Source organism: Vulpes lagopus, chromosome 23 (assembly GCF_018345385.1).
Source record: "Vulpes lagopus strain Blue_001 chromosome 23, ASM1834538v1, whole genome shotgun sequence".
Lineage (NCBI taxonomy): Eukaryota > Metazoa > Chordata > Mammalia > Carnivora > Canidae > Vulpes > Vulpes lagopus.
This window is the reverse complement of record NC_054846.1, coordinates 57,806,248-57,831,886: the sequence shown is the minus strand read 5'-3', so window position 1 is coordinate 57,831,886 and position 25,639 is coordinate 57,806,248. Positions and strand designations below refer to the sequence as shown.

The 25,639-nt window shown below is 65.0% G+C and overlaps 1 protein-coding gene across 5 annotated transcripts; it reads left to right on the top strand.

Moving 5' to 3' along the window:
• The first annotated feature begins 5,484 nt into the window (after positions 1-5,484).
• On the top strand, positions 5,485-25,282 carry COL8A2 (collagen type VIII alpha 2 chain). Of its 5 annotated transcripts, XM_041738674.1 has the most exons (4): positions 5,485-5,593; positions 12,272-12,315; positions 20,585-20,777; positions 21,734-25,282. In XM_041738674.1, exons 3-4 carry the CDS (start codon positions 20,600-20,602, stop codon positions 23,650-23,652), a joined length of 2,097 nt encoding a protein of 698 aa, XP_041594608.1. In that variant the 5' UTR covers positions 5,485-5,593; positions 12,272-12,315; positions 20,585-20,599; the 3' UTR covers positions 23,653-25,282. The 5 variants fall into 5 exon arrangements, with proteins under 5 accessions (XP_041594608.1, XP_041594609.1, XP_041594606.1 ...); XM_041738675.1 differs by lacking the exon at positions 5,485-5,593 and having other exon boundaries at positions 12,260-12,315; XM_041738672.1 differs by lacking the exons at positions 5,485-5,593; positions 12,272-12,315 and adding an exon at positions 14,835-14,958 and having other exon boundaries at positions 20,588-20,777.
• The last annotated feature ends 357 nt before the right edge of the window (positions 25,283-25,639 follow it).

The following is a 25,639-nucleotide window of genomic DNA, read 5'->3' as shown; positions in this document are numbered from 1 at the left end:
TGGCAGGGAGGGGACGAGAGGTAGAGGTGAGTCCTGACTCTGCTCCTTACTGGCTACGTGACACTGAGCAAAGGATTTGAACTCTGAGCATCGGTTTTTTTCCGTCTGATTATGGGGAGGTCCGGTGGCTCCGTCGGTGAAGCACCTACCTTCGGCTCAGGTCATGATCCCGGGTCCTGGGAGGAGCCCTGCACTGGGGGAGCCTGCTTCTCCCTCTCCCCCTCCCTCTGCCTCTCCCCCTGCTGTGCTCGCTCTCTCTCTCTCTCTCAAATAAATACATATTTTTGTAATGGGGATTATAATAGTGCTTACTTTACGAACTGTTTTGAGGATAAAACAAGATGAAGTGTGTGGAGTTCCCTAACTGGCAGGTAGGATTATTAGTGTGCTGTCTTGGAAAACTACTGCACGTGCATCTCTGAGGGGCTCAGTGTGTGCAGAGAGGAATTTTGGGAACCCAGGGCTGGGTCTGCAGTGTTCACCCCTGCATCCCCAAGCATCCAGGGCTACTTTTCAACATGAAGTAGGTGTTCAGTAAATGTTTGTTGACTGCACATTGACTGAGAGTGAGGAGGAAGTGAGAAGGGCCCCTAGAGGGTGGGGAGGTGTGGACCTCCACCGGGACCAGCTACACAATTTATGGGGCTCAGCGCAAAATGAAAATGTAGAGCCCCTTGTTCGAAACTCGTTATGAATTTCAAGATGACCCAGCGGAGCAGTAAACTGAGCCCGTCTGAGCGGGGAGCTCTGTGTGACCACACAGGCGGGCATGGCCGCGAAGCCAGCCCTGGCCTCCATTTGTGTGAGTCCCCAGCTGTCCCCAAGCCCAGATGTCCAGGAGAGAGTAGAAGCAGACTCCAAGCACGGTCTGCCATGCTTCCCGGCCTGCCAGAGAGGAGGTGAGGAAGGGAGGGCAGGCCAGGGGAAAGCAGAGGGAGGGCCCAGCGACCAGCAGACTTCCTCCCCAGGAGCCCTTCCAGAGCCAGCCCTCGGCCCTCCAGCCCTTCAGGAGCTCGCCACTCCCCCCACCAAGCCACCAGCTGGGGCCTTGGGTGGTCTGGGCACATGTGGTCACATTTAGACATTGATTGAAGCAAAATTGTTATAAGATTAGAACATTGAAGGTAACTTGAATTTCCACCGCATTACTGGGATTTTTGAGGATGGGGCTGAGAGATCCCCTGGGGTGGACGTGAAGGAGGTGGCGGGGGTTGCAGGAGGGTCTCTACTTCTCTAGGCCTGCAGGAGAGGCCTCTGGCAACTGAAAAGAAGTAAGGAAGGCGAGACAGAGGGAAGGACTTCCCAGGACTTGTCAGTCCTCCAGCAGATGTGCAAGTTGGGGGGGTGGGGACAGGGGGTGGAGTGCAGAGTGGCCAAGGCCCTGGTGCAGCAGGAATTTGTCAGCACCACAGCCCTCCCCAGACTATCTGCACACCCTGGGCCACACATCTGTGCAAACATCCCTCCCCCGTCCTCAGCTTGCCAGACAGATGGAACGGTGGCAAGAGGAAGGTTCCATCCAGGCCCTCCCGAGGCTCCAACCTGGGGTGCTTGGAGCCTCGAGAGTTTTCTTACTGGCAGATCAAGATAGAAATTTAGAATGAATGGGGGAATCATGGTAACAGCAATAAAGATTATGCACATTAACTGAGTCACTTCTATGCGCCTGGCCTGTGTAGACTTTATATTAAGTCTGTCTTCCAAGAGGCCCCGCGGCACAGCGGGTCAGCCTGGGAGCCAGCTCGCCCACTTCCCAGCGATGTCACTGTGGGTGAGTCAGTTAACCCTCGGCACCTCAGTTTTTCCATCCACAAAGTGGGTCCTGCGATAATAGCAACCTCAAAGGGTTTGTGAGGATTAAATAGTGCCTGGCGTGGAGGAAGAGCCTTGGGAGACTTCGCTGTTATCTTTCGGGACTATCATTATCCCTCTTTTAAAGAGGAGGAATTTGAGGTTTGGAGAAATGAGGTCACTTGCCCACAGTCACAGAGAAACAGAACTGGGATCCAAACCCAGGTCTGCTCGACTCCTCAGCCCATGCTCTGAACCATCGGGCGGCTGCCAGCATTGGCTCCGCCAGGGGCTGCGCTAAGCAGGTTACATGCCTCGTCTGGTTCATTTTATTTTTCTTATTTTTTATTTCTTTTTTATTATTTATTTTATTTATTTTTATAAAAGATCTTATTTATTTATTCATGAGAGACACACACAGAGAGAGACAGAGGCAGAGACATAGGCAGAGGGAGAAGCAGGCTCCATGCAGGGAGCCCAACGAAGGACTCGATTCCGGGTCTCTGGGATCACACCCTGGGCTGCAGGCGGCACTAAACTGCTGAGCCACCCAGGGGACCCTCATCTGGTTCATTTTAAACACCCACCTCATTTGATAGGCCTGCTCAGGTCTAGACCAGTCCTTTAAAATTTTTTTTTTATTTTTAAATAATAAAATTAAAAAAAAATTAAGTAAGGGGGCCTGGGCGGCTCAGTCAATTAAGTGTCTGTCTTCAGCTCAGGTCATGATCCCAGGGTCCTGTGTCGGGCTCCCTGCTCAGCGGGGAGTTTGCTTCTCCCTCTCCCTCAACTGCTCCCCCTGCTTATCCTCTGTGTGTGTGTGTGTGTGTGTGTGTGTGTGTGAAATGAATAAATAAAATCTTTATTTAAAAAAAAAATTTTTTTTAAAGATTTTATTTATTCATGAGAGACACAGACAGAGAGAGGCAGAGACACAGGCAGAGGGAGAAGCAGGCTCTGTGCAGGGAGCTTGACGTGGGACTCGATCCCGGGTCTCCAGGATCACGTCCTGGGCCAAAGGCAGCGCTAAACCACTGAGCCACCCGGGCTGCCCAAATAAAATCTTTAAAAAAAAAATTTTTTTTAAGTGATGTCTGTGCCCAATTTGGGGCTCGAACGCACAACGGCAAGATCAAGAGTCACATGCTCTCCTGCTGGAGCCAGCTGGGTATCATAGGAGAGTCCTTGAATCATCTCTGCCAGCCTAACTCTTGTGGCTGAGGGAGCTGAGGCCCAGAGAGGGGCAGTAATTTGTTCAAGGCCACACAGCAGGTGACCCCTGGCAGAGCCGACCCTCTGCTACCCAGACACCACCAGGGACAAAGCGAAGGTGGAAGCCCCTGGCGACTGGGACGGCCTGGCCCAGAGGTGAGCCCTGATGGGAGAGTCTGCGGACATCTGGCTCTAGGACACTCATTTCCTGCCTGGAAGTTTGCTATGCAAAGTGCTGGTGGACAAGCAGGCAGCTGTGGCAAGGTCATGGCGAGGCTGTGCCAGCCTCTGTGCGGGGGTGGGCAGCTGAGCCCCACCAGGAGAGTCCAGTGAACCCCAGGGCTACGGGACAGCAGGACTGGGCCCCACTCAGGCTCGTAGGGGGCGTTGAATGAGGGAGCTGCGCTCCTTCCCCCTGCAGGGCATTTGGCAGAAGAAGAAGAGAGGGGGTGGGGACCCCGTGTGCCACAGAGCATCAGGCCCCAAGGCCTCAGGGAAGTTCGGGGAGTGAGTCAGGAGAACCAGGGGTGGGACCGGCAGGGCCAGGGCGAGGGTGCGATGCTCACAGGACCCCTTCCTCAGCACAGCCACCCCATCGCCTGCGCGCCTCAGTTCCCCCTCCTTCACTGAGCACCCATCATCGCTCTAAGAGCGGCTCGCACTCAGAGCTCTGCTCTCGAGCATTGGGGGGTTTCATCCTCACAGCTACCCCCACCCCCGAGCTTTGCAGATGAGGAAACGGAACCCAGAGAGGTTAGGTGACTTGCTTAAGGGCGTGCAGCTGGGGACTGGAGCACTTGGACTTGAACCCAGGCAGTCTAATTCCAGAGTCCATGCTGTCAACGTCCGGCCCCTGCTCCTTAGCTCCCCCCCCCCACTGCCCCCCCTACCCATCGGATCCCTATCAAGGGCCTGGTTCTCGAACCAGCTCTGGGGGAGGGCGCGGTTCTCCACCCCAGCCAGTGTCCTCTCAGGTCCCCGGCCAACCAGCCCCCTCCCCTTCCTAGGGCACTGTCCCGGCCTGGGCCCCTGTGGTCCCTTCCAGGGTGCCTCCCCCCGGGAGGCCAGAGCCAGAGACCTCTTGCAACTCCCCCCCCCCCCCAGTCAGAGGAGAAGGACAGGAGTGGGCCCAGGCCCTGGAGGTGGGCAAGGGTGAGAGGCCCCACGGAGGAGCGGTGGGGCTGCTGTGTACCTTGGCCGGGGGACAGCAAAGCGGGAGGTCCTTGGAGGGCAGGCGGGAGGAAGGGGAGGGGACGGTGGAGGTGGGCCCAGACCCCAGACAGGCTGCCGCTGGCCCTCCCTGCTCCTTTCCTAGAACTGTTGACGGCTCAGCCATTTCCCGCTTAGAACACGCACACGCACACGCACGCACCCCAAGCCCCCTGCTCCTGGCCCCAGTTCATCTGACCTCCTCCACTTCACTTGCTGCCTCTACCTCCCCTGAGGCTGTTCCTTTAGCCTCTGCAGCCTGGCTCCTCCCCTGTCCCCCCCCAACAGTCCCTAATCACTGGTCCCAAAGATGCTTTCCTGTGACACCTGACCCTGGGGGGAGGGGCACTCCCTGGCCTTCTGGAACACTCCATGCCTTTGCCTTCTGAGTCACTGCTCTCCTGGTTTGCCCTGTCCCCTTCCTGGTCTGTTTTGCTGACCCTTTTCCTCTGCATACCCTTTGAATGTGGGGGTCTCCCGCATCCTGGTCCTGGCGTAGGCTTCCTCGTCTCCCTGCACACCTTCCCTAGGCATAGCCTAGGTGGCGTCAGTCATCGGTCATCGGTCATTCGGTCATCGTCTGTCACCACAGGCCTTGAATCTCCAGCCCCCGCCTCTCACTTCCCTTATGGATACATGGAAACCCCACAGGCATGTTCCACGCACCGGCTGACCACCCTCCTTGCGGCCCACCCCGCCCATGCCTAACCTCAAACCTGGGCGCTGTCCTTGCCCCTCCTCCCTTCACCCCTGTCCTTGCCCCTTACCCCTACACCCAAGTCCTACCTGTTCCACCTCCTTACCTCCTCCCCTGACCCTTCCCTCCAACCCCCACTGTGTGGACTAGCCCCGATGATTCTAGCAGCGTCCTCCAGGGGGGTCCCGGCCTCTTGTCTGCTAAACAGACGTGGGGGGGCTCTTCCTAAGGCACAGCCTGACCGGGTCACAGCGCTCCGCCCCAGCTTCTGCGGCTTCCCGGTCCCCTGGGGGGAAGTGCGGCCAGCTCCAGCCGGGGACCCCCCAGGGCAGGCCGCGGGCGGGCCCAGGGAGCCGAGGGGAGCGGGGGCGCCGTCGAGGCCCGGGGCGCAGGCCTGGCGGAGGCTGCGGAAAGAGGAGGGAGGGAGGAGGCAGGAGGGAGGAGGGAGAAGGCAGGAGGGAGGAGGGAGGAGGGAGGAGGGAGGAGGGAGGAGGCCCCGCCCCCGCCCGCCCGCCGCGCCCCGCCCTCCCCCGCGCACCCCTGCAGCCCGCGGGCCGCCGGCACAGGACGCGGAGCCCTGCCCGACCCCGACGGCGCCCAGCCCGGAGCCCGCGCGCGGGAGCCCCGGAGGCCCGGGAGGGAGGCCCGCGAGGCCCGCAGCGGAGGCCGGCGGCGCCCCTGCAGGTAACGGAGGCTGGCGGGGGGCGGGGGGCGGGGGGGGGGCGGCTCGGGCCGGGGTGGGCGCTGGGATGCGTATGCCCATCCCCATCCCGCTCCCGCCCGGCTCCCCGCAGGATCCCGGGTACAGGCTTCTCCTCCCTTCCCCTCCCGGAACGGAGCGTGGCGCCCCAGATGCTGAGGCTCCTCCGGGCACACCCCCACCTGGGGAGCCTCCCTCCCCACCTGTGACCCGAGAGCCACGCGGCTGCCCCGCTGGAGGCGCAGGACAGGACGGGCTGGGCTTAGGGTCCCCCAGCCCCAGCCCCCCCGGGCCCCCAGCCCGCCCTCCCAGCTCCCCGTCTCTCTGCCGTCGGGCTTACTGGCCCCCGTCCAGACCCCTGGTTTGCCCCACTGGGACCTGTAGGGCTGAGAGGACTGCCGCCCAAGCGCCCCTGGGTGTCTGTTCCGAGGCTGGGGACACAGTGGTCCCGGGAGCCCCAGGGCCAGTGGCGCTCGGCAGCCAGAGGAGCCAGAGGGACTCGGGAGTGGCCGCCTGGGGAAGGCAAGCCCCGTTGAGTCCGCCCGTGTGTGTGTGTGTGTGTGTGTGTGTGTGTGTGTGTGTGCACCTGAGTGTGAGCCTGTCGGGGCGTGGGGAGCAGTGAGCGTCTGCCAGGGTGTTGGGAGGCTGTGCGTCTGTCGTCTGTCCGTGTGTGCTGGGGTGAGCCCCCCGGGTGTGTGACAAGGTTCCCGTCGGCCCGCGGGCCCTGGCAATGCCGTGGGCCTCCGGTGCCTCCGGCCTAGAGCTGTGCCTGGGCTGGTGGCGGGGCCCCGCCGTCCTGGGAGCGCCCCTGGGGACAGTGGCCTCCAGGGAGCCGCCCCAGGCGTTTGCAACGGTGGGCGGCTTGGTGGCAGCGGCTCAGGCAGCCTGGGGGTCCTCCCTGGCGGGCCAGCGAGTGAGCCGATGCAGTGTTCTCTGGGGCCACTCTAGACCCTGGATGGGGCTGGGGCCTGGCGGGCACGAACCCCGCGGGACGGCTGGCAGCCCTGGGCAGGGCCTGGGCGCTCCGCCGGCCTCCTGCTGGGCCGTGCACACCAACAGATCCCCGGACAATCCCCCCAAAACGAGGAGGGTGCACCCCAGACACACACAGTCACACGCGGCTACCCTCCCTCCCAGTGACGGTGACACGCAGCCACACATGGGAACCTGCTCTACTGAACACACACGGCCACGGCTGCTAAAGTGACTGGGCAGGCGTGTGCGCACACGCACACCCAAACTCCTACAGACACACGGCAGGCCCCCCACAGCCCAGCCAGACATACTCAGACAGGACAACACACGCACGCACTCTCTCACACTCACACTCAGACACGGGGTCTCTTTCTCCGGTTTCACTCTGTCCATTGGAGTGAAAATGAGTGTTTCCGCTCTTGGGCTCAGTGGAAGGGGAAAGAAACAATGGAAGTAAATGTGTCTGCTAGTGAGAGGGAGGGAAGGATCCCGAACAGGGCTGTTCGCCTAACTGCCCCCCGTGCCCCAAGACCTCCCCTGCCCCTGCTCCGAGCCAGGCCCAGGGTTAGCAGAGCCCCAGTCTCCCAGCCCTGCTGGCCCCCAGCCCCTGCAGACCCCCAGTGGCAGACATGGGGCTCTCCTTGTGGGACAGTGGGGCCTCAGTGAGTGGGTCCCATCTGTGGCCCGAGGCACTTACAGAGTTGGAGTGGAAGCCAGAGAGGCATAGGGGCCTCTCATATGGGGCGCAGCTGTGTCTCAGGGTGCCCATTGAGGTCCACGGCAGGGAGGCCCCCTGCAAGCCGAAGTGCAGACGGGAGGGGCTATGAAGGAGGCAGCACCACAGAGGGGACTTCCGAGGAGAACGTGGACTTTGACAGGTGCAGGGGGTGGAAAGGGCGATTGGAAGCCACCCCGGGCAGGGGGAGCAGCAGGTGCCAAGGTGTGCAGGTGGGGAGGCTCCTGTAGGGGACAGTGAGTAATTGGTGGCTGACATAATGGGGCAACGAGTGTGTGGGGGGGAGGGAGTGAGCACTGCTTTGGGGTCAGGTTTCCAAGGGCGTTGACCAGAGAAAGGATGCAACCTGGGCGTCTCTGTGGCTGCTCTGGGGGCCTGGACGAAAGGAGATCCTACAAGGCCAGGACCTCACGGAGGAAGCTGGGCCGTTGGAGGGGAAGCCATGGGGGCTGGGGTGGGTGGTTGCCATGGGATGAGAGAAAGAAATAGATGGAAAGGAGGAAGGGGAGAGACTGGTGAGGCCTCAGTGACTGGCCGTGGGGGTGAGGAGAGGGTGGGCCAGGACCTGTGTACCGGGTGACTGTGGCCTGTCCCCAGATGAGGCAGGTGAATATGGGTTTGGATGTGGGTTTGGCCCCCCGCGCCTGGTATGCTGAGATGGCGAGGGGCTGGGTGTCGAGCGTGGCCATGAGCTGCAGGGCGTAGTGCCTGGGAGGCCTGGGGTGTGTGCGGAACCCTGAGTGGGTGGTGAACCCAGATGTGCGCACACGAGTGCCCAGACATCAGCCAGGGGAGTCACACTCCCAGGAAGGGAATTCCGGACCCACTCTGTTCTGTGGGTGCTTCCAGGGTGCTGGGGTGTAGACCATGGGTCTTGAGTGCAGGCTCGGCTTCCCATCTCTGGTAGCCTCAGTTTCCCCATCTGTAAAACAGGAATGCGAATGCTTGTCTCTGGGGTCATTTTACTTGCAGAGAGCTAAGGAGTGGCCCCGAGTCACACACCTGGGACTTTCACCCAGACTTCTGCTCAGTGTTGTTACCCCTCTCCGGGCGGATCCTGGGACGGGACGTGGGAGGACTTGGCCCTGCTTCCATTCAGATTTTTGGAAAGGTTTGAATTGGGAGGTGACCCTCCCCATGCAGCCTGAACTGGCGGAGCTTCCTGGCTCCTGGAGGGCAGGAGGGGGGCGGGGTTAGTGCCTCGAGCCATGGGGTATCACGGGCTTGTCTCACGGGTGGGCTCGTGGAGACTCCTAGAGGAGCCTGCCTGAGGCCTCACAGCAGCCAGGGCAGAACTGAACCAGCGGCCCCGAACCCGGCCTCAGGCCTGCTTCCTCGCAGAGGCCGCCCCACTAGCAAGGCCCATCGGAGACTTTGTCACCCAAGCTTCTCTAACATAAATTCCTTCTGTCCCCTTGAAGGAGGGTCACATTAAATTTATTGGGCACCTGCTGTGTACCCGGTCCTCTGTTCACAGGTCTCATTTGGTCTTTATCGCAATGCTGCAAGGCAGGAATCAATGGCCCATTTAACAGAGGGGAAAGTGGCGGCTCGGTCAGCAATCGGGCCAAGTGTCGCCCTGCCGAGTGCCGCATTGGGATTCACTCCCAGGTCTGTGCGGACGCCTGGCTTGTGTGGGTGGTGTTTTCTAGTATCTAAGAGCTGCTGTGGTCCTGGCGGGCCCTACGAGGGAGGGCGGCCCCTGGAAGGAAGGAGCCCCAGTTCCGGGTCTCGATTTTGCCACTGGCTGCTGTGGGACCTGGGGGGCTTCTCCTCTGGGGCCCTATAACCCCATGTATGAGATGGGCAGGGGTGCCATCGGTGGGGGAGTGGAGGGGTCATCTCTCTGTTCCCGGAGGATCCCAGGGGCGCGGCCCTGCGACGTCCATCCCTGTCCCATCCCTGTCCACACTCTCGCCCTGTGTCCGGCTCCCTGTCCCCACCGGCGGCTGCTGGCGGCCGTGCACTCTGCGTGGGCCCTTCAGGCCATGCTCCTCTGACAGGCGACCACGGCTCAGCTCGTGGCAAACATTCTTTTCATAGTTCCGGGAGCACAGCAAATCCAGCCGCTTAGCCAGGAATGCAGAGTCCCCTCCTGCAGCGGCAGCAGAGTCTGGCGGGGAGGGGGAGCTCACGGGAGGGGCCAGGGACCCCGCCCCCCCCAGGGCTCCCTCAGCTTAGCCCCAAGGGGGGACCAGCCCCCACCGGCTGCCTGGGTGATCCCTGGGTCTTCATCTGTGAGACAGAGTTTCTGATACTAACCCCGGGGGGCTTCGTGGAGGCAGCCAGGTGATGATAACTATAATAAGAATAGTGAAATAATAGTGAACGTTTATTGGACGTTCCCAGGAGGCAAATTCGGCAGGAAGGTCCCTCTATGAAATGAGCTCGCTTCATCTTCGCACCTGCTCCAGGAACAGGATTTGATCCCATTTTATGGATGAAGCTGCTGAGGCGCAGGCACGGATGATGCTAGCAAGGGGTCTGGGGCGGGGAGTCGAACCCAGGCCGCTGGGCTCTTGACCCTGTAGGATTTTTCAATCGACACTCAGCCTGGGCCTGCTCCAAAAATGGGGGACTCCCCCCATGAGCGCATCTCCAGGGGAGACCCACTGTTCTGAAAGTTGGGGTGGGGCGGCGGGCGTGGGACCCTGGCCAGCCTCTGCGGGGACCCTTTGCGGAGAGGCTGGTGAGGGGCGGGGGTGCATACTGTCCCCCCAGCCTGGCCTGGAATTCAGCTGGCAGCGGGCGGGCTCCATGCAAACAGGAGATGTCGCCAGGGGAGGAGCTCAAGGAGATTAGGGAAGGCTGGTGGCGGGTGGAGGTTAGGAACAGGCCCCCTGAAGTGCGCTCGGGGCGCTGCCCTGGCACACCTGCCCACCCAGCCCAGCGTCCCGTTTTGGAGGGAGCCTGGGTCACCTGCAGGAGGTTCCCTAGGCCCTCGAGGGTTGCCTCCGTCGTGTCCCCAGCCCTGCCTGTCCCCAGGGCCAGTGGGTGCGGCTGGCGCACAAGTGGGGTGGAGGAGACGCGGGCACGGGGCCCCGGGGCTCCAGGGCAGGAGGCTCCAGGAAAACCAGCTGTCCTGGGTCTGGCCCCAAAGTTCAGATCGGGCCCCTGTGCGTCCCAGCCCCATAACCTTGCAGGATGGATGTCACCCCCCTGGATCTCACCACTTCCTCCTCAGAAGAACGCACAGCAATTCCCAGCTCCCAGGGTTAGGCTACAGTTGGGTGACATGATGCCGGGAGCATGCCTAGTGCCGTGTGTCAGGTGCATGAAACGTACTTGGGACTTAGCGTTGTCACTAGGGGCTCCGGGGGTGGGCTGGGGAGCCAGCGGCAGGTGGGCCCCGTGTCTCTGTGTCTGACCCGCAGGCCTCTCCCGGGGGGCTGAGCCCCGCTAGCCCTCCTCACTCCGAGCATCCCTCGTGGTGCGGAGGCTGAGGGGCCCGGGGGGGGCCAGCAGCCTGCGGTCCTAGGCAGCCTCTACCCTCCCACCCCCCCTGTGCGTCGTGTGCCCTTGAGCCAGCCGGGTGACCTCTCCGTCCCTTGGTTCCTCCAGCTCTAAAAGGGGAAGACAGTTCCTACTTCCCTGGGCCGTCGTGAGGATGACAGGAGATAATCCACGACGGGACCCCAGCACCCGGCTCTTCGTAGGTGCACACGGAGCAGTTGCTGGGATTCGTTGGTTCTTCTGTTTCTTTGTTTTAATTTTCCTCGTCCTTTGGGGGGGCTGCAGCGCTCGCACGTTCCTGCCGTCCCCTCGGCCCTGGCCACCACCCCAGTAAATGGCCAGGTCAGACACCTGTCACTCCCGGGGCCTCCTGGTGGGGCTGGAGGTGGGGGCCCCAGAGGCCCTCCCATTCAGCCTGCACCTGCCAGCCTGCGCCCTCGGGGGAGCCCCCTAGCCCCTGGGGGGTCGTGTTCAGTGGCCAGATGGAGGCAGGTCTTGGCCGAGGCGGAGGGGAGGCCTGGGAGCTGCTGGCTTCGGCGTCTGGCTGCTTGTGCAGCAAGACACAGGGCCGAGTGTCAGAGTTTCCATGGGGGAGGCAGAGGCGAGCTCGCAGCTAGGGAGAGAGTGACGCTGCCGCTGGCCGCCCTGCCAGGTGGGCTGGCGGGGTGTCCCCTCCCCACCCTCTTGGGAGTCGCATCTGGCCTGGACGACACCTCGGCTTCCTTGTGCACGGTCGCGTGACATGGACCAGGCGTGACTGATGGAGGCAGGAACGGGGACCCGACCATCCAGGCCCCATCACGCGGCCCCCCCACTCAGCAACCTGTGGCCTTCCAAAGAAACGTCAGCGCGGCCTTCGAGGCTCCTCCCTCGGTGGCCCCGGCATGTCCTCTGAACCCCAGGGCGCTTCTGGACCTTCCCGGGTGCGCGGGATTCCTTGTCTGACTTGTCAGCTGTTCAGGCTCCTAAGCACCGTTCAGGATCCACATCCCATCCCCCATCCTGTGTGCAGCCTCTGGGGAGGATTCAAGGCAGAGGCAGTGTCCCCTGCTTTGTGTGCCTACAATGCAGGGCGGGGGGTTGTAGCCAGTGGGGTGAAGGCCCAGCAGGTTCTCTGTGCGGCCTGGGCTCCCCACAGCGCAGGAGCTTCCTCAGATAGGAGCCCTAGCCTGTGGCAGGGGTCACCTGGCCCAGGGTCCGACAGCCAGTAGGGCCTTCTCAAGCTGGATCCTGGTGCGAAGAAAGAGCTTCCTGAGCCTGGGCCCTGGGGTGGGAGGAACTCTGTCCCCACAGCCCAGCACCCGCGGGCAGCTGCCAAGTGTGCCTGGACTAAAGGGAGACAGTGCGGGGGCGGGGGCTGACTCCATGAGGTGAGGGGCTGAGGTGCCAGTTTCCAGCAAGGGCTCCTGCAGCAGGGCCTGAGTGGCTGTGGGTCAGGGGCATCAGGCTTCCTGGCTTCTGGCAGCTTCCTCACTGTCTCCCTCTTTCCTGTCCCCAGGCTTTGGCTTTGCCGGGACCTTCAGAGGCCCTCCGACCTGAGAGGTAAGCTGGATCTGGGGGCACACCTTCCTGACATCCCCCCCACCCCCCACCCCCACTCCCGCACTGTCCCCCTTGGGTCCCTCCCACTGCCCCCGAAGCCCCTCCCAAGCCAGGCTGTCCTAGCATCCTAGCATCCTAGCAGCAGGTGACCTCACCTCCCTGCTGCTGCAGGTGACCTCACCTCCCTGCTCTGCAGGTGACCTCACCTCCCTGCTGCTCTGCAGGTGACCTCACCTCCCTGCTGCTCTGCAGGTGACCTCACCTCCCTGCTGCTGCAGGTGACCTCACCTCCCTACGGCCTGGGCTTTAAAACCTCAGCCCAACTCGGAAGCAGCTTTTTCTCATTTGTGAGCTATTTCGCCCCGGCTCCTTGGCGCGGCCCGTGTTTGCTTGGCCTGCCCCGGTGCAGTGGCCTGGCTACGCTCCCGCCGGGCCCCCTCCCAGCCCAGCCCGGCTCCTCCTGCCGCCGCCACTGATCGCGGGGAAGCCGCGAAGGCTCTGGAATCTTGGCCGGCTCGCGGAGGCAGCGGGCGGCGGGTGGCGCTCCGGAAAAGGCTGCAAATGTGAACCAGAAGGCAAGGGATTGGCTGCCGTCAAGGCCCTGCCCGCAGCCTGGGGCTCAGGGTGGCTGGGGCGGTTGGGGGGGACATTTCCATGTTCAGTCCTGCTCAGAAGTTCAAGGCTTCTGCTGGGAAGTGAGCGATGTCACCAGCTGAGGCTGGAGCCCCTTGGCAGGGAGGACCGGTCCCCTGGCCACCTGCCTGAGGACACATTTTGCCCTGAGTCCTGCCCTCTGCTGGGCCTCCTCCTGGTTCTTCTGCCCCCAGCTGGCTGTTCCCACCTCCCTGGAAGCGGTTAGGCCTCAAGCTGCCCCTCTCAGGAGAGCGGGAGACTTCTCCCCCTCTCAGAGCCTAAGAGGCCGACCCGATCCCCCGTGGGAGGGAGGGAGATTCGGCCCAAGCCCCCCCTGTGCCCCAGGCCCAAGGCCCCCCTGTGCCCCAGGGCTGAGCAGGGTGCTGGAAGGACCCCAAAGACCAGGGGGCCCTGTGGGAAGCCATCCTGCAGGCGGGGCTGGAGGTGGGAGGGGGTTGTCGGAGGCCTAGGCTGGGGCACCAGGCTGCAGACCCTGTGAGCACCTACTGTACCCCGGGCAGGGATGAAGTGGGGGGTGGAGAAGAGGTACCCCGGAGGAGGAGCTATTCCACCTGAGGGAGGCAGGGAAGGCTGCTCGGAGGAGGAGGCATCTGAGCTGTCCTAAAGGAATAACATGCTGGCTTCGAGGACAAAGGCAGGGACTCTGGGCAGAGAGGCCTGTAAGGCACAGGCAGACAGGCGGGTAGAGGGAAATGGAAGGTTGGGGTGTCTGGGTCGGAGGATGCTGGGGCTCCGGGCTGCGGTGGCGCCTCTCGCCTTTGCATGCGCTGTTCTTCCCAAGGGGGCGGCGTCGGCCCCCCTGCGGCCCCAGAACCCTGGCTGGTGAAGCCCTGGTCTTATCCCCTATCTGTGTCTCTCCCCATCGAGCTCCAGACCCGAAGTTTTGTGCCTGTGGGGGGCCTGCCCCCGGGGGCCCCCGCCTTCCCTGCCCAGTGGTGTGCTCTGCTCTCAGTTGGAACGTCCCCCGTTACTCCCCGGGGCCCTGGCGCTTCGGCCTGGCCCCCACCTCCTTAGGGTGCTGCGTCCCAGACGGGGGTCCTGTGGTCTGCGAGCCTCACCCGCACAGGTGGGGGTGTTGGGCGTCTGGGCAGAACGGAGCCTGGTCGGCGCGACAAGCTGGGCGGGGAGCAGTGCCCCGGACCATGAGGTGGCCCCCAGCCTGGCTGCTCCCCGCCACCCCTCAGGCCCCAGATCCCAGGCGGCTCTGGTCTGGGAGCGATCCTCCGGCCTGGGCCCTGAGCTGTGAGGGGCCCAGCGAGTCCTGTTGGTCCCGAGGTCCGCGAGCTCCACGAGTCTCCACCCAAGGAGGTGAGACCCAGGCCTGACGTTAGCGTGGGCATTAGGGCCACAAATGCTGGCCTTCCAGAAGGTTCCATCAAGTGACTGACAGCCAGAGACTTACAGAGCCTGGAACACAGGGATCCAGGTTCAAGGACATGGGAGAGGAGAGGGACAAATGGGGTTGTGGAGATGAGCAGAAACGCAACAGTGAGAGTGGATGAGGTGCCTGAGAGGCACAGGCAGGTGAGCATCCGGGTTCAGAGACACAGAGACCAGAGGAAGGGGACAGGTGGGCACACACCCGCGTGGCTCCTGTAGCAGGTGGGCTCCCCTCCTCCCCCTCCCCCTCCTGTCCTCCCCCTCCCCGTCCTCTCCTCCCCTTCCTCCTCCTCCCCTCCCCCTCCTCCATCTGACTGTCAGTAGGCATGCCCCACTTGTGAGCTCAGGGTTTTGCCAGGCTCACCCTCAACCGCCGCTCTCCGTGGGGCATATTCGTTGGTCCACGTCCAACTGGGTCCGAGCACGGCCTCCTCTCCCAGGAGGTCCCGCCAATTGCAGCATAGCATAGGATTCACTGAGTCGGTACTAGGGAGCCAGAGAGGATCCAGAGCAGGGGAGGGCCGTGCACACAACTGTGCCCAAGCGTGGTCCACACACAGAAGAGAAGCTGAGGGTGAGGGCAGGAGAGACGCTGCTATGATAATGCAGGTGAGGATTTGACAATGTAACATAACGGCTGGGAGGCACCTGGGCTGTGTATTGGGAAACTACAAGGTCTGTAGAGACTTTGGGGAAGGAGGGGAAGGAATAAAAGTGAGAAAAGTCGAGGAGAGTCTACAGGATTGGATTGAGGGTGTACAGATAAAGGAACAGGGCTGTCCTGCACAGTTGTGCAGGTTGGTTACTGTACAAGGGCACCCGGGAGAGGCAACGAGAGTACCGACTGTGCTGGAAGGAGGGCAGTGCTAAGGCGTTGTGCAGGCTGCAGAGACGCCTCACAGCCCTGCAGGGATGGAAGGTCAGACTTGATGTCCAGTATCTGGCCTGGGCCCTTGGGAGCCGGAAAGAAGCAAGTAATGGGGACAAGATAGTGACAGCAGTTGTGGTGGAGGCATGGGGGGGGGCAGCCGGTGAAAGTGCTCAGGCTCAGGTGAGGACGCAGGTAGAGGCAGATGTGGGAGCCCTCAGGGGTGGGACAGGGACTGGGCTGGTGACAGCCGCAAACTGCAGGGGAACATCCGGAGGAGAGGTGACGCCGGACCCAGCAACTTGGGGCAAGCCTGGGTCTGCAGAGAGGGCAGGGGAGAGGCCGGAGCTGGCTCCTTGGGGGAGCCTGGGTCTGCACAGAGGGCAGGGGGAGGAGGGAGGAGGAGCCTTTCCAGCAGGGAGGGGAGCAGGGCCACAGGCAGGATTCCTCGCTGGGGGCAGGAGGGGGTGAGGGTTAGAGACTTCCTGTCCAAGAGCTTGGCTGAGGTGGCTGGGGAGGGGTGAGGGCGCTGGGGAGCTGCGGTTGGCCGGTTGGTTGGCCGTGTGAACAGGAGACGGGTGCACCCACAGACAGTGGGAGGCCCTGACACCCCTCCCGTCTGAGCCTCAGTTAAGGAGGACAGGAGAGGGCGCCCCAATGCCCAGGATCTGGGAAGGAGGGGGGCTGTAGGGGGAGGCCTGGCGAGTCTGGAGCTGCCGGGCTGGGCCGGGGTGGGCACCGCGCCCAGTGGGTGAGGACGGCCGCTCCTCTGCTCCTGTCTGGGGCCCGGGCTGCATCCTAGTCCTGAGCAGCTGGGGGACCCCTAGTCAGGCAGGGAAGAATTTTCTGGAAGGCCAGAAAATTGGCTTTGAGACTTGCCTGAGGTCCTGGCCTTTGGCTGGCAGCCAGTCACCTGAGTGTTGGAAGAGGAAAAGGTGCTGCTTTGCAGGAGGAGAAACTGAGGTTAGATGGAGGAGATCGTTGCGGCCACCAGGGCCGGGGGACAGAGCGCACTTGGGGGGCCCACTCAGCTCCCCTCTGTTCACCCTTGCACTCGGGAGGACACTGGGGTTCAGGAGGTTAAGTCACTTGTGAGTCGCACAGCCCCCGGGCGCTGCGCCAGAGCAGGGCCCTGAGGGCTCCCCGGGGCTGGACCCCCAGACGGAGGGCCTGTGGGGTAGCAGAGACGGGCGGAGGGGCCGGGACAGGGGGTGGGGGCCCGAGGTTGGGGGGCGGAGGGGGAGGCTGAGCGGGGAGGCGGGAGGCAGCAGGGAGCCGATCCCTGAGAAATGTCTCCACAACAGGAAGCGCCTCATAACATACCTGTGGTTTGGCCACAGGGCCCTGCTGCCTGCTCCTCGCCTGGGTGGGGGCAGGAGGGGCTGGGGCAGGGGGGCAGGAGGGTAGGAGGGGCTGGGGGGCAGGAGGGCAGGAGGGGCTGGGGCAGGGGGGCAGGAGGGGCTGGGGCAGGAGGGGCTGGGGCTAGGAGGACAGAAGGGCAGGAGGGATTGGGGGCAGGAGGCGCTGGGGGCAGGAGGGGCTGGGGCAGGGGGGAGGAGAGCCTGGGGCCGGGGGGCAGGAGGGGCTGTGGCAGGGGGGCAGGAGGGGCAGGAGGGGCTGGGGCAGAGGGGCAGGAGGGGCTGGGGGCAGGGGGGGCAGGAGGAGCTGGGGCAGGAGGGGTTGGGGGTAGGAGGGCAGAACGACAGGAGGGGCTGGGGGCAGGAGGGGCTGGGGCAGGGGGGCTGAGGCATGGGGGCGGGAGGGGTCGCCCCAGCCCTGATGGGGCCAGGCCGCAGCGCGCGTGCTCCCCGGGAGCCTCCTCCATGGGATCGCAGGGCTGGGGTGTCTGCAGGGCAGGACCCTGAGGCCGGGCGGGTCACCGTCAGCGGGCGCCCATGGCGGGCTCTGTATGGGGCCACCTCCGCCGGCCACGCCCCAGCCTGGTTGGAGGCCCTGGAGCCCACGCCCCACCGCCCGGGGAGGAGGCCCAGGCGGCCGCAAAATGCTGACTTGGGCAAAACGCCGTTTTACGGGGATTTGCTGAAAAGGGGGAAATCCCCGCTGAGGACTTGCAGCTGTGCAAACACCTTGGCCTCACGATGCCCCGGATCAGCGCCTCCTTGCGCACCCACCTCACCCGCCTCACGCCTGCCAGCCGCACCCAGGGTCACCCGAGAGGCTGGTGGGTCGCCTGAGGTCCCAGAGCAGAGCCCCAGCGCCCTGCCTGAGCCCTGACGCCCCCGCCTGGCCTGCTCGGCTGTCCTCAGCCCAGGGCCTCTGACGGAGGCCAGCGTGAATGCTCCCCCTTCCCGTCTAGTCCGCGCCCCTGGCCCGGGGAGGGGCTCCTGGGGGGTGACACGTGTCCACTCAAAGGGAAGGACTGAGTGACTTTAGACTTGACAGTGACTTGAGTTCAGTCGACCTGCGCAAGCGGCCCTGCGCTGAGCACGCAGTGGGGACACAGTGACACAGCCAGAGGGCCAGGGCCCGACGGGGCGGGCACCCCGTGGGCTCCGGATGCCCAAGGATGTCGAGAGTCTGCCTGCCGGTGCGCGGGGCCCCAAGTGGGGGAGCCGGGGCCGGGGGGGACGCGGTGCCCGTGAGGGAGGCGGCCGGGCTGGGGCCAGTGTGTCCCACGGGGGGCGCCGTCGCCCTGGGCCACCCGCGGGCAGGCTCAGCCACCTGGCCTCAAGGCTGCGGGCTCATGTCCGCCTGGCCCTCCAGGCGCTGGCCTGCTCTCTCCTCACACCCGCCTGTCTGTCCGTCCGTGTCTGTCCTGCTGTCCTGTCCCCTCTGCCCCACCCTGGAGTCCTGACGCCCATGCTCAGACCCTGGCTGCCCGCTGGCGCCCTTGGGCACCTCATAGGGGGACAGGAGTGGGGGGGCTCCTGCTTCCCAGGGGCCTTGTGGGAATGAAATCACTGAGCAAAGCCCCGGGTCTGATGGTGGGGGTGGACCGGGAGCCTGATCCCTCTGGGGTCCTGCGGCCGGCCTGTCACCCTCGGTGGCAGGAGTTGCTGGGACACGGCCAGGTTAGGGAGCCCCAGGGTGAGGCAGGGAGGCTTTGCGGCTGGCGAGGACGTTGGCAGGTGGGGAGCTGGGGGGGCTCTGCCTGGGGTCCCCCTGGACTCGGGGTCTGGCCCGGGGGTCCTGCCTGCCTGGGCTCCCCCACGTCCTCTGCCTCAGGGCCCTTTCCAGCCAAGCCTGAGGCGCCTGCAGCTGCCCTGCGCACCCACAGGGCACCGGGCACCCACCGGGCCAAGCTTCTGGCTGGGTGGCTGGGTGGCTGGGTGCGCGGGTGCGCAGGGGGCCGGTGCAGGACGGCCCTGCCCCTCCCGGAGGCTGGGTAGGGGCTGGGGCTCGGGAGCGAGACGCCTGGTTTGTGGGCGCTGTGAGGCTGGGGCGAAGGTTAGGGCCATACCTCCCTCGGCCTGAGGGCGCCCCCGGCTGTGGAGGCCCATCCTGGCAGGATTCCCACGGCCCCGCGCCTCCCTTTCGCCATCTGTAAAGTGGGCCTATAAGCACGTGAGCCTTGGAGCGCATCGAGAGGGCTCTGGAGGCAGAGCTGCAGCGCCCTGGGTTGGGGAGCCCCAAGGCGGACGTTCCTGCGCGGGGCGGGGGGGGGGGGGCTCAGGGTAGCTCCAGGGACCTGCCTGCCCGAGGTCACCACGCGGGTCGCTGGTGGACACTTTCGTGGCCTCCTCGCCCCGCGTTCACTCCTCCCACTGTGTGACCTGGGCTTGGGGGAGCGCGGGGCGGCACCTCCTGACCCGGACCCAGCGCAGCACAGGGGGGCCTCGCTCCCCGCCTGCACCGTCGGGTGTGCACCCCCCGACCCCTTGTTCAGTTGGCACGATGTGCAGAGGCCCCTGGGGGTTAAGGGAGCCCGGGGCAGGGGGCTGGGGAGAGGGGACTGTCCTCGGATGTTCAAAATGCTCAAAGTGCCACGTAGTCTCTCCTTGCAGTGTTGAGGGGTGAAGGCACCATGTCCACAGCACAGCCGCCCTGGGGAGCAGCTTGTTAGTCCGCCTTTTTTTTTTTTTTTTAAAGATTGTATTTATTTACTCATGAGAGACACAGAGAGAGGGAGAAGCAGGCTCCATTCGGGGGGCCCATGCGGGACTCGATCCCAGGACCCCGGGGTCATGACCTGAGCTGAAGGCAGGCACCCAACCCCTGAGCCACTGGGGCGTCCCTGTTAGTCCGGCTTTTTACGAATAACATCTTGGAGGCCCTCTGGGTGCCTCAGTTGGTGACGTGTCTGCCTTTGGCTCAGATTGTGAGCCCGGGGTCCTGGGATGGAGCCCCCACATCGGGCTCCCTGCTCAGTGGGGAGCCTTCTCCCTCTCCCTCTGTGATATCTCTTGCTCTCACTCTCTCTCAAATAAATAAAGTCTTTTTTAAAAGTTAAAATAGAAATAAATAAATAAATAAAAGTTAAAATAGGGCAGCCCCAGTGGCTTAGCAATTTAGCACCACCTTAGGTCCAGGGCCTGATCCTGGAGACCCGGGATCGAGTCCCATGTCGGGCTCCCTGCATGGAGCCTGCTTCTCCCTCTGCCTGTGTCTCTGCCTCATTCTCTCTCTCTCGCTCTCCCTGTGAGTGTCTCTCATGAATGAATAAATAAAATCTTTAAAAAATAAAATCAAAATAAGTCAAAATAAGAAATGTATTGAGACAGTTCCCATGCTGTACGGCTGGCCCTTTTACTGTGCTGATTCAACAAGTTTGTTTGTTTGTTTGTTTGTTTGTTTATTTATAAAGATTTTATTTATTCATTCATGAGACACAGAGAGAGACAGAGACGCAGAGACCCAGGCAGAGGGAGAAGCAGGCTCCATGCGGGGAGCAGGACGTGGGACTCGATCCCGGGACCCCGGGGTCACGACCTGAGCCCAAGGCAGGCGCCCCACCGCTGAGCCACCAGGTGCCCCACAGACTAGATTTTAAAAGGCCTCGGACGCCACCCAAGCACCGCAGCGTCGACCGTTCCGGGCGGAGACCCCGAGGCGGGGGGAGACCCCGCAGGCAGCACCCCTGACGTCACGCGCAGCCCCGCTCGCTGCCTTTTGCGTCCGGCAGCTCTGTCCCCTGGGAAATGGGGCTGAGGGCGGTAATGAGCCGCCGCCGTCAGGGGGCGGGGGGCACGGAGGGCGGCGGCCCGGGGCAGCACCGGCCCAGGGTGTCAGGCTCAGCGGCGGGGGGGCGCGGGGCAGGGGGCTGCTGGGGGCGCTGGCGTCGGGCAGGCCGGGAGCCCCGGGGCGGGGGGGCGGGGGCGCAGGGAGCGGCGGCCTCGGTGCCGACCCGGGAGCCCGGGAGCCCGGGAGCCGCGCCCGCCCGCCTGACGCCCCGCGGTCCTCCCGCAGCAGGTCGGCGGAGCCATGCGGGGGCCTCTGGCGCTGCTGCCGCTGCTGCCGCTGCTGCTCGGCTGCGGGCCCCGCGCGGCCACCGGAGGCGGGGCAGGCGGCGCCGCGGGCTACGCGCCCGTGAAGTACGTGCAGCCCATGCACAAGGGACCCGCGGGGCCGCCCTTCCGCGAGGGCAAGGGCCAGTACCTGGGTGAGCCTAACCCCGCCGGCGCCCGGCAGCCCCGCCCCCCTCCAGCCCCCCTCCTGCCTCCCACCTCCCTGCCCCGGCCCCCGCGCTCTCCCCCCACCAGTGCTCTCCCCCCACCAGTGCTCTCCCCCCACCAGTGCTCTCCCCCCACCTCCCTGCCCCACCCCCCGCGCTCTCCCCCCACCAGTGCTCTCCCCCCACCTCCCTGCCCCGCCCCCCGCGCTCTCCCCCCACCAGTGCTCTCCCCCCACCAGTGCTCTCCCCCCACCAGTGCTCTCCCCCCACCTCCCTGCCCCACCCCCCGCGCTCTCCCCCCACCAGTGCTCTCCCCCCACCAGTGCTCTCCCCCCACCTCCCTGCCCCGCCCCCCGCGCTCTCCCCCCACCAGTGCTCTCCCCCCACCAGTGCTCTCCCCCCACCTCCCTGCCCCGCCCCCCGCGCTCTCCCCCCACCAGTGCTCTCCCCCCACCAGTGCTCTCCCCCCACCTCCTGCCTCCCGCCCCCCCCCCCCGCGATCTCCCCCCACCTCCCTGCCTCCTGCCCTCCCAGCGATCTCCCCGCCCCCCCCACGCGTTCCCTTTTCTTCCTGACACCGCTCCAGGGCTCCAGGGACCCCTGAGCGGCCTGGAGCGGGGTGCGCCCCAGACAGGGGTGCTCTCCCGCGGGGCGGGGCGGGGCGGGTCCGACTGGCTCCGAGGAGGGCTGCTGGCGCCACCTGGCGGCCACTCCACCTCCAGGTCGTGCAGGGATGAGCGTGACCCCAAGCTCCCCCGGGCGCCAGGCCTGGGCAGGTTGGGTGCTGGGAGCCCTTGGGAGGGCCTCTGGACCCAAACGCCTAACCCCACCTGCCGCGAGTGCGCGGAGGGGCAGACATGGGGGGACCCCGCGGCGGGGGTGGATGGCCCCGGAGTCTGCACCCGCCAGGCCCCTGACTGCCCCTTCTCTCTCTCTCCCCCCAGAAATGCCTCTACCGCTGCTGCCGATGGACCTGAAAGGCGAGCCCGGTCCGCCTGGGAAGCCGGGGCCTCGGGGCCCCCCTGGCCCTCCTGGCTTCCCAGGAAAACCGGGCACGGGAAAGCCGGGGCTGCATGGGCAGCCTGGCCCCGCCGGCCCCCCTGGCTTCTCCCGGATGGGCAAGGCTGGTCCCCCAGGGCTCCCAGGCAAGGCTGGACCCCCAGGACAGCCAGGGCTTCGGGGGGAGCCGGGGATTCGGGGGGACCAGGGCCTTCGGGGGCCCCCAGGACCTCCTGGCCTCCCTGGACCCTCAGGCATCGCTGTCCCTGGGAAGCCAGGCCCCCAAGGGGTGCCGGGGCCTCCAGGGTTCGGGGGGGAGCCAGGGCCCCAGGGGGAGCCTGGGCCCCCAGGTGATCGAGGCCTCAAGGGGGATAATGGAGTGGGGCAGCCAGGGCTACCGGGGGCCCCAGGGCAGGGAGGCGCCCCTGGACCCCCTGGCCTCCCTGGTCCAGCTGGCTTGGGCAAACCAGGTTTGGATGGGCTTCCTGGGGCCCCTGGAGATAAGGGGGAGTCGGGGCCTCCCGGGGTGCCAGGACCCAGGGGGGAGCCAGGGGCTCTGGGCCCAAAAGGGCCCCCTGGAGTGGATGGTGTGGGGGTCCCTGGGGCAGCGGGGGTGCCAGGACCACAGGGCCCAGCAGGGGCCAAAGGGGAACCAGGAGCCCGGGGCCTCCCCGGCCTGATAGGCCCCACGGGCTATGGGGTACCAGGACTGCCAGGCCCCAAGGGGGACAGGGGCCCAGCTGGGGTCCCAGGACTCTTGGGGGACAGGGGGGAGCCAGGGGAGGATGGGGAGCCAGGAGAGCAGGGCCCACAGGGCCTTGGGGGACCCCCGGGACTTCCAGGGTCTGCAGGACTCCCTGGCAGACGTGGGCCCCCAGGGCCCAAGGGGGAAGTGGGGCCTGGAGGACCCCCAGGAGTGGCTGGTATTCGGGGTGACCAGGGACCTACTGGCCTGGCTGGGAAACCTGGGCCCCCAGGAGAGAGGGGACTCCCTGGGGCCCATGGACCCCCAGGACCAACTGGGCCCAAAGGTGAGCCAGGTTTCACAGGCCGCCCTGGGGGACCGGGGGTGGCAGGAGCCTTGGGGCAGAAAGGAGACTTGGGGCTCCCCGGACAGCCCGGCCTGAGGGGCCCCTCAGGAATCCCCGGGCTCCAGGGCCCAGCCGGTCCTATCGGGCCACAGGGACTGCCGGGCCTGAAGGGAGAACCTGGCTTACCTGGGACCCCTGGAGAGGGGCGAGTGGGGGAACCGGGAGTGGCTGGGCCCGTGGGGCCCCCGGGGGTCCCTGGCTCCCCAGGCCTCACTGGCCCTCCTGGGCCTCCCGGGCCCCCAGGGCCCCCGGGCGCCCCCGGGGCCTTGGATGAGACTGGGGTGGCCGGCCTACACCTGCCCAACGGCGGCGTGGAGGGCGCCGTGTTGGGCAAGGGGGGCAAGCCGCAGTTCGGCCTGGGGGAGCTGTCGGCCCACACCACGCCCGCCTTCACCGCCGTGCTCACGTCGCCCTTCCCCGCCTCTGGGATGCCCGTCAAGTTCGACCGGACTCTGTACAACGGCCACAGCGGCTACAACCCGGCCACCGGCATCTTCACCTGCCCCGTGGGCGGCGTCTACTACTTTGCCTACCACGTGCACGTCAAGGGCACCAACGTGTGGGTGGCCCTGTACAAGAACAACGTGCCGGCCACCTACACCTACGACGAGTACAAGAAGGGCTACCTGGACCAGGCGTCGGGCGGGGCGGTGCTGCAGCTGCGGCCCAACGACCAGGTGTGGGTGCAGATGCCCTCGGACCAGGCCAACGGCCTCTACTCCACCGAGTACATCCACTCCTCCTTTTCGGGCTTCTTGCTCTGCCCCACATAACAGCGCGGGCGCCCTGCCGCCTCGGCCGCCGCCTCCTTAGCGGTAGAGACCTCAGTTACAGGAACCTCCATTTAAAGGAAGACACCAAAGGCTGAGCGGACGCGGAGGCAGGGATGGCCGTGGCCGTGGCCCGAGGAGGCTGGCCTGGTCCCTCCCTCCACGGGGCCCGGTGGTTTACAGGAGGGGCTGGCCTGCGCTCCTGTCCCCCCGCGTCTGTGCCGCGTGGGCAGGGCCCCAGGACGCTCAGCCCAGTGGCCGGAGCCCCCAGCCCTCAGGTGGTGGGTGGGGAGCTGCTGCTTCTCAGCTCCGGGCCGAGGGGGACGGAGCCCCCAGGGAGACATGGCCCACGCCTTGGCCCTCCCTGCGCGCCCTCTGCCGGGGCTCTACCATGCCCCTGGCTCCGCCAAAAGGGGTTTTGCATGGGGGGGGAGCAATGGGTGGGGGCATTGAGGCGGCCCGTGGGGACACTCTGCCAGGACTGCAGCCCCGGGTGATGCGCTGGCATCACGGCAGGTGCAGGCGGGGGCCGTGGGAGGGGCACACCCCTCTTCTGCTCCGGCTGCGACCGCAGGGGAACACCAGTGCCTGCCCTTTGTCCCATCACCTGCGGGGGGACGGCCCCCGGCCCCCGCCGACCCAAGCTCCCCGAGCCCGGAGCCTCCGCCCCGGCCCTCGGCCCTCAGAACAAGGTGCACAGGAGCCTGGGACGTGGGTTCCCCGAGGGGCAGCCTGCGGGCTTCCTCTCCTTCCCCCTGCTCTATGCGGGGTGGAGGCCTCCGAGGCTGAGGCCTGAGGATGGGCTCCAGGAGCCCCCCCTGCAAGGAGCAGAGTCCTGAGGTTTCTGCCAGTCTCTTAGGCCTCCCCAGGCTGGGCCTGGCCCACCGCGCCCGTGGGACCCAGGTCACCTGTGGGGCCCCGTCTGCTCGGCTGCCCGCGGGGGAGACGGGGTGGCGGCGGCTTCTGGTTCAGAGCTGCGCCCCGGCCACGCCTCCCGACCCGTTTCCCTGACATGGGCTGCCCGTGCACAGGGACACCCGCACAGGCTCCAGCCAGGGCTCCTGGCGAATCCCGATCCCGGGACCCAGGGGAACCAAGGGGCGTCGAGCCAGCCTGGTGGGGCCCTCGCTCCGCCTCCCCCGGGCCGAGGCCCGGCCATCCGGGAGGCCAGGGAGGGGCCGTGGTGGGGAACTTTGCTCCCAGGGAGCCCGGGCCGGTGCAGGACTTGGTTTCTGCCGAAGGCCGTTCCGCAACCTCGCGGGAGGGGTGGCCAGGGTCCCCGGAGCATCGGGGGATGTCAGTCCCACGTGTCCACTTGACGAGCTTTGATGAGCGACGCCAAGTTTGAACTATGAGAACTGCAGCAGCTCGGCACGGCCCGGGCCTGACCCTAGGGCGTTACGTTGTTAAGATTAAGGTTTGAATGTTTTCCTTAGTAATTTCATGTCTAACTTGGTATAGGAAGCTTTGTGCTCTGCGTAACCTGTCACGTGCCCTGTGTCACAGAAGATTCGGAAAAATGCACTTGGGAATCGAAAGAAAAAAGAGGGGGGGCACTTCTTTTTGAAAAGAAAGACAGCAGTGTTGACTGACTGTATGGACACAATCTCAATAAAACTTGTCGTATAAAACAGCCATGCGGGCCTGGAGCTGGGCTGGGGCCCAGGGCCTCCCGGCTCTGGCTCAGCGCTCCTCTCGGGGAGCGTGCGTCCCTCGCCAGGCTCCTGTCACCAGCATATCAGGGGAGCTCCGAGTGAATGCCAACAGGCATGATGCAACTGAAGCGAGGCGGTGACTGGAGCTGGGGGTGATTCACGCTCCCGCCGAATATTCTGGCCGGCTCTCGGGCAGTGGGGCAGGACAGCAGGCTCAGGGGCCCGAGAGCAAGTTTCAACACTTGATACAAATTATGAATGAAATCCTGCATCTGTAACCGGGAGCGGGGATGCGCACGGCAGGAGTGGGGGTGCCGGCTGGGCGAGCGCGCCAG

Excerpts from the sequence above, each read along its gene's own strand:
- COL8A2 (XM_041738671.1), top strand. Across the intron at positions 20,778-21,733 it reads GGGCAAGGGCCAGTACCTGG|AAATGCCTCTACCGCTGCTG; the intron begins GTGAGCCTAACC and ends CTCTCCCCCCAG.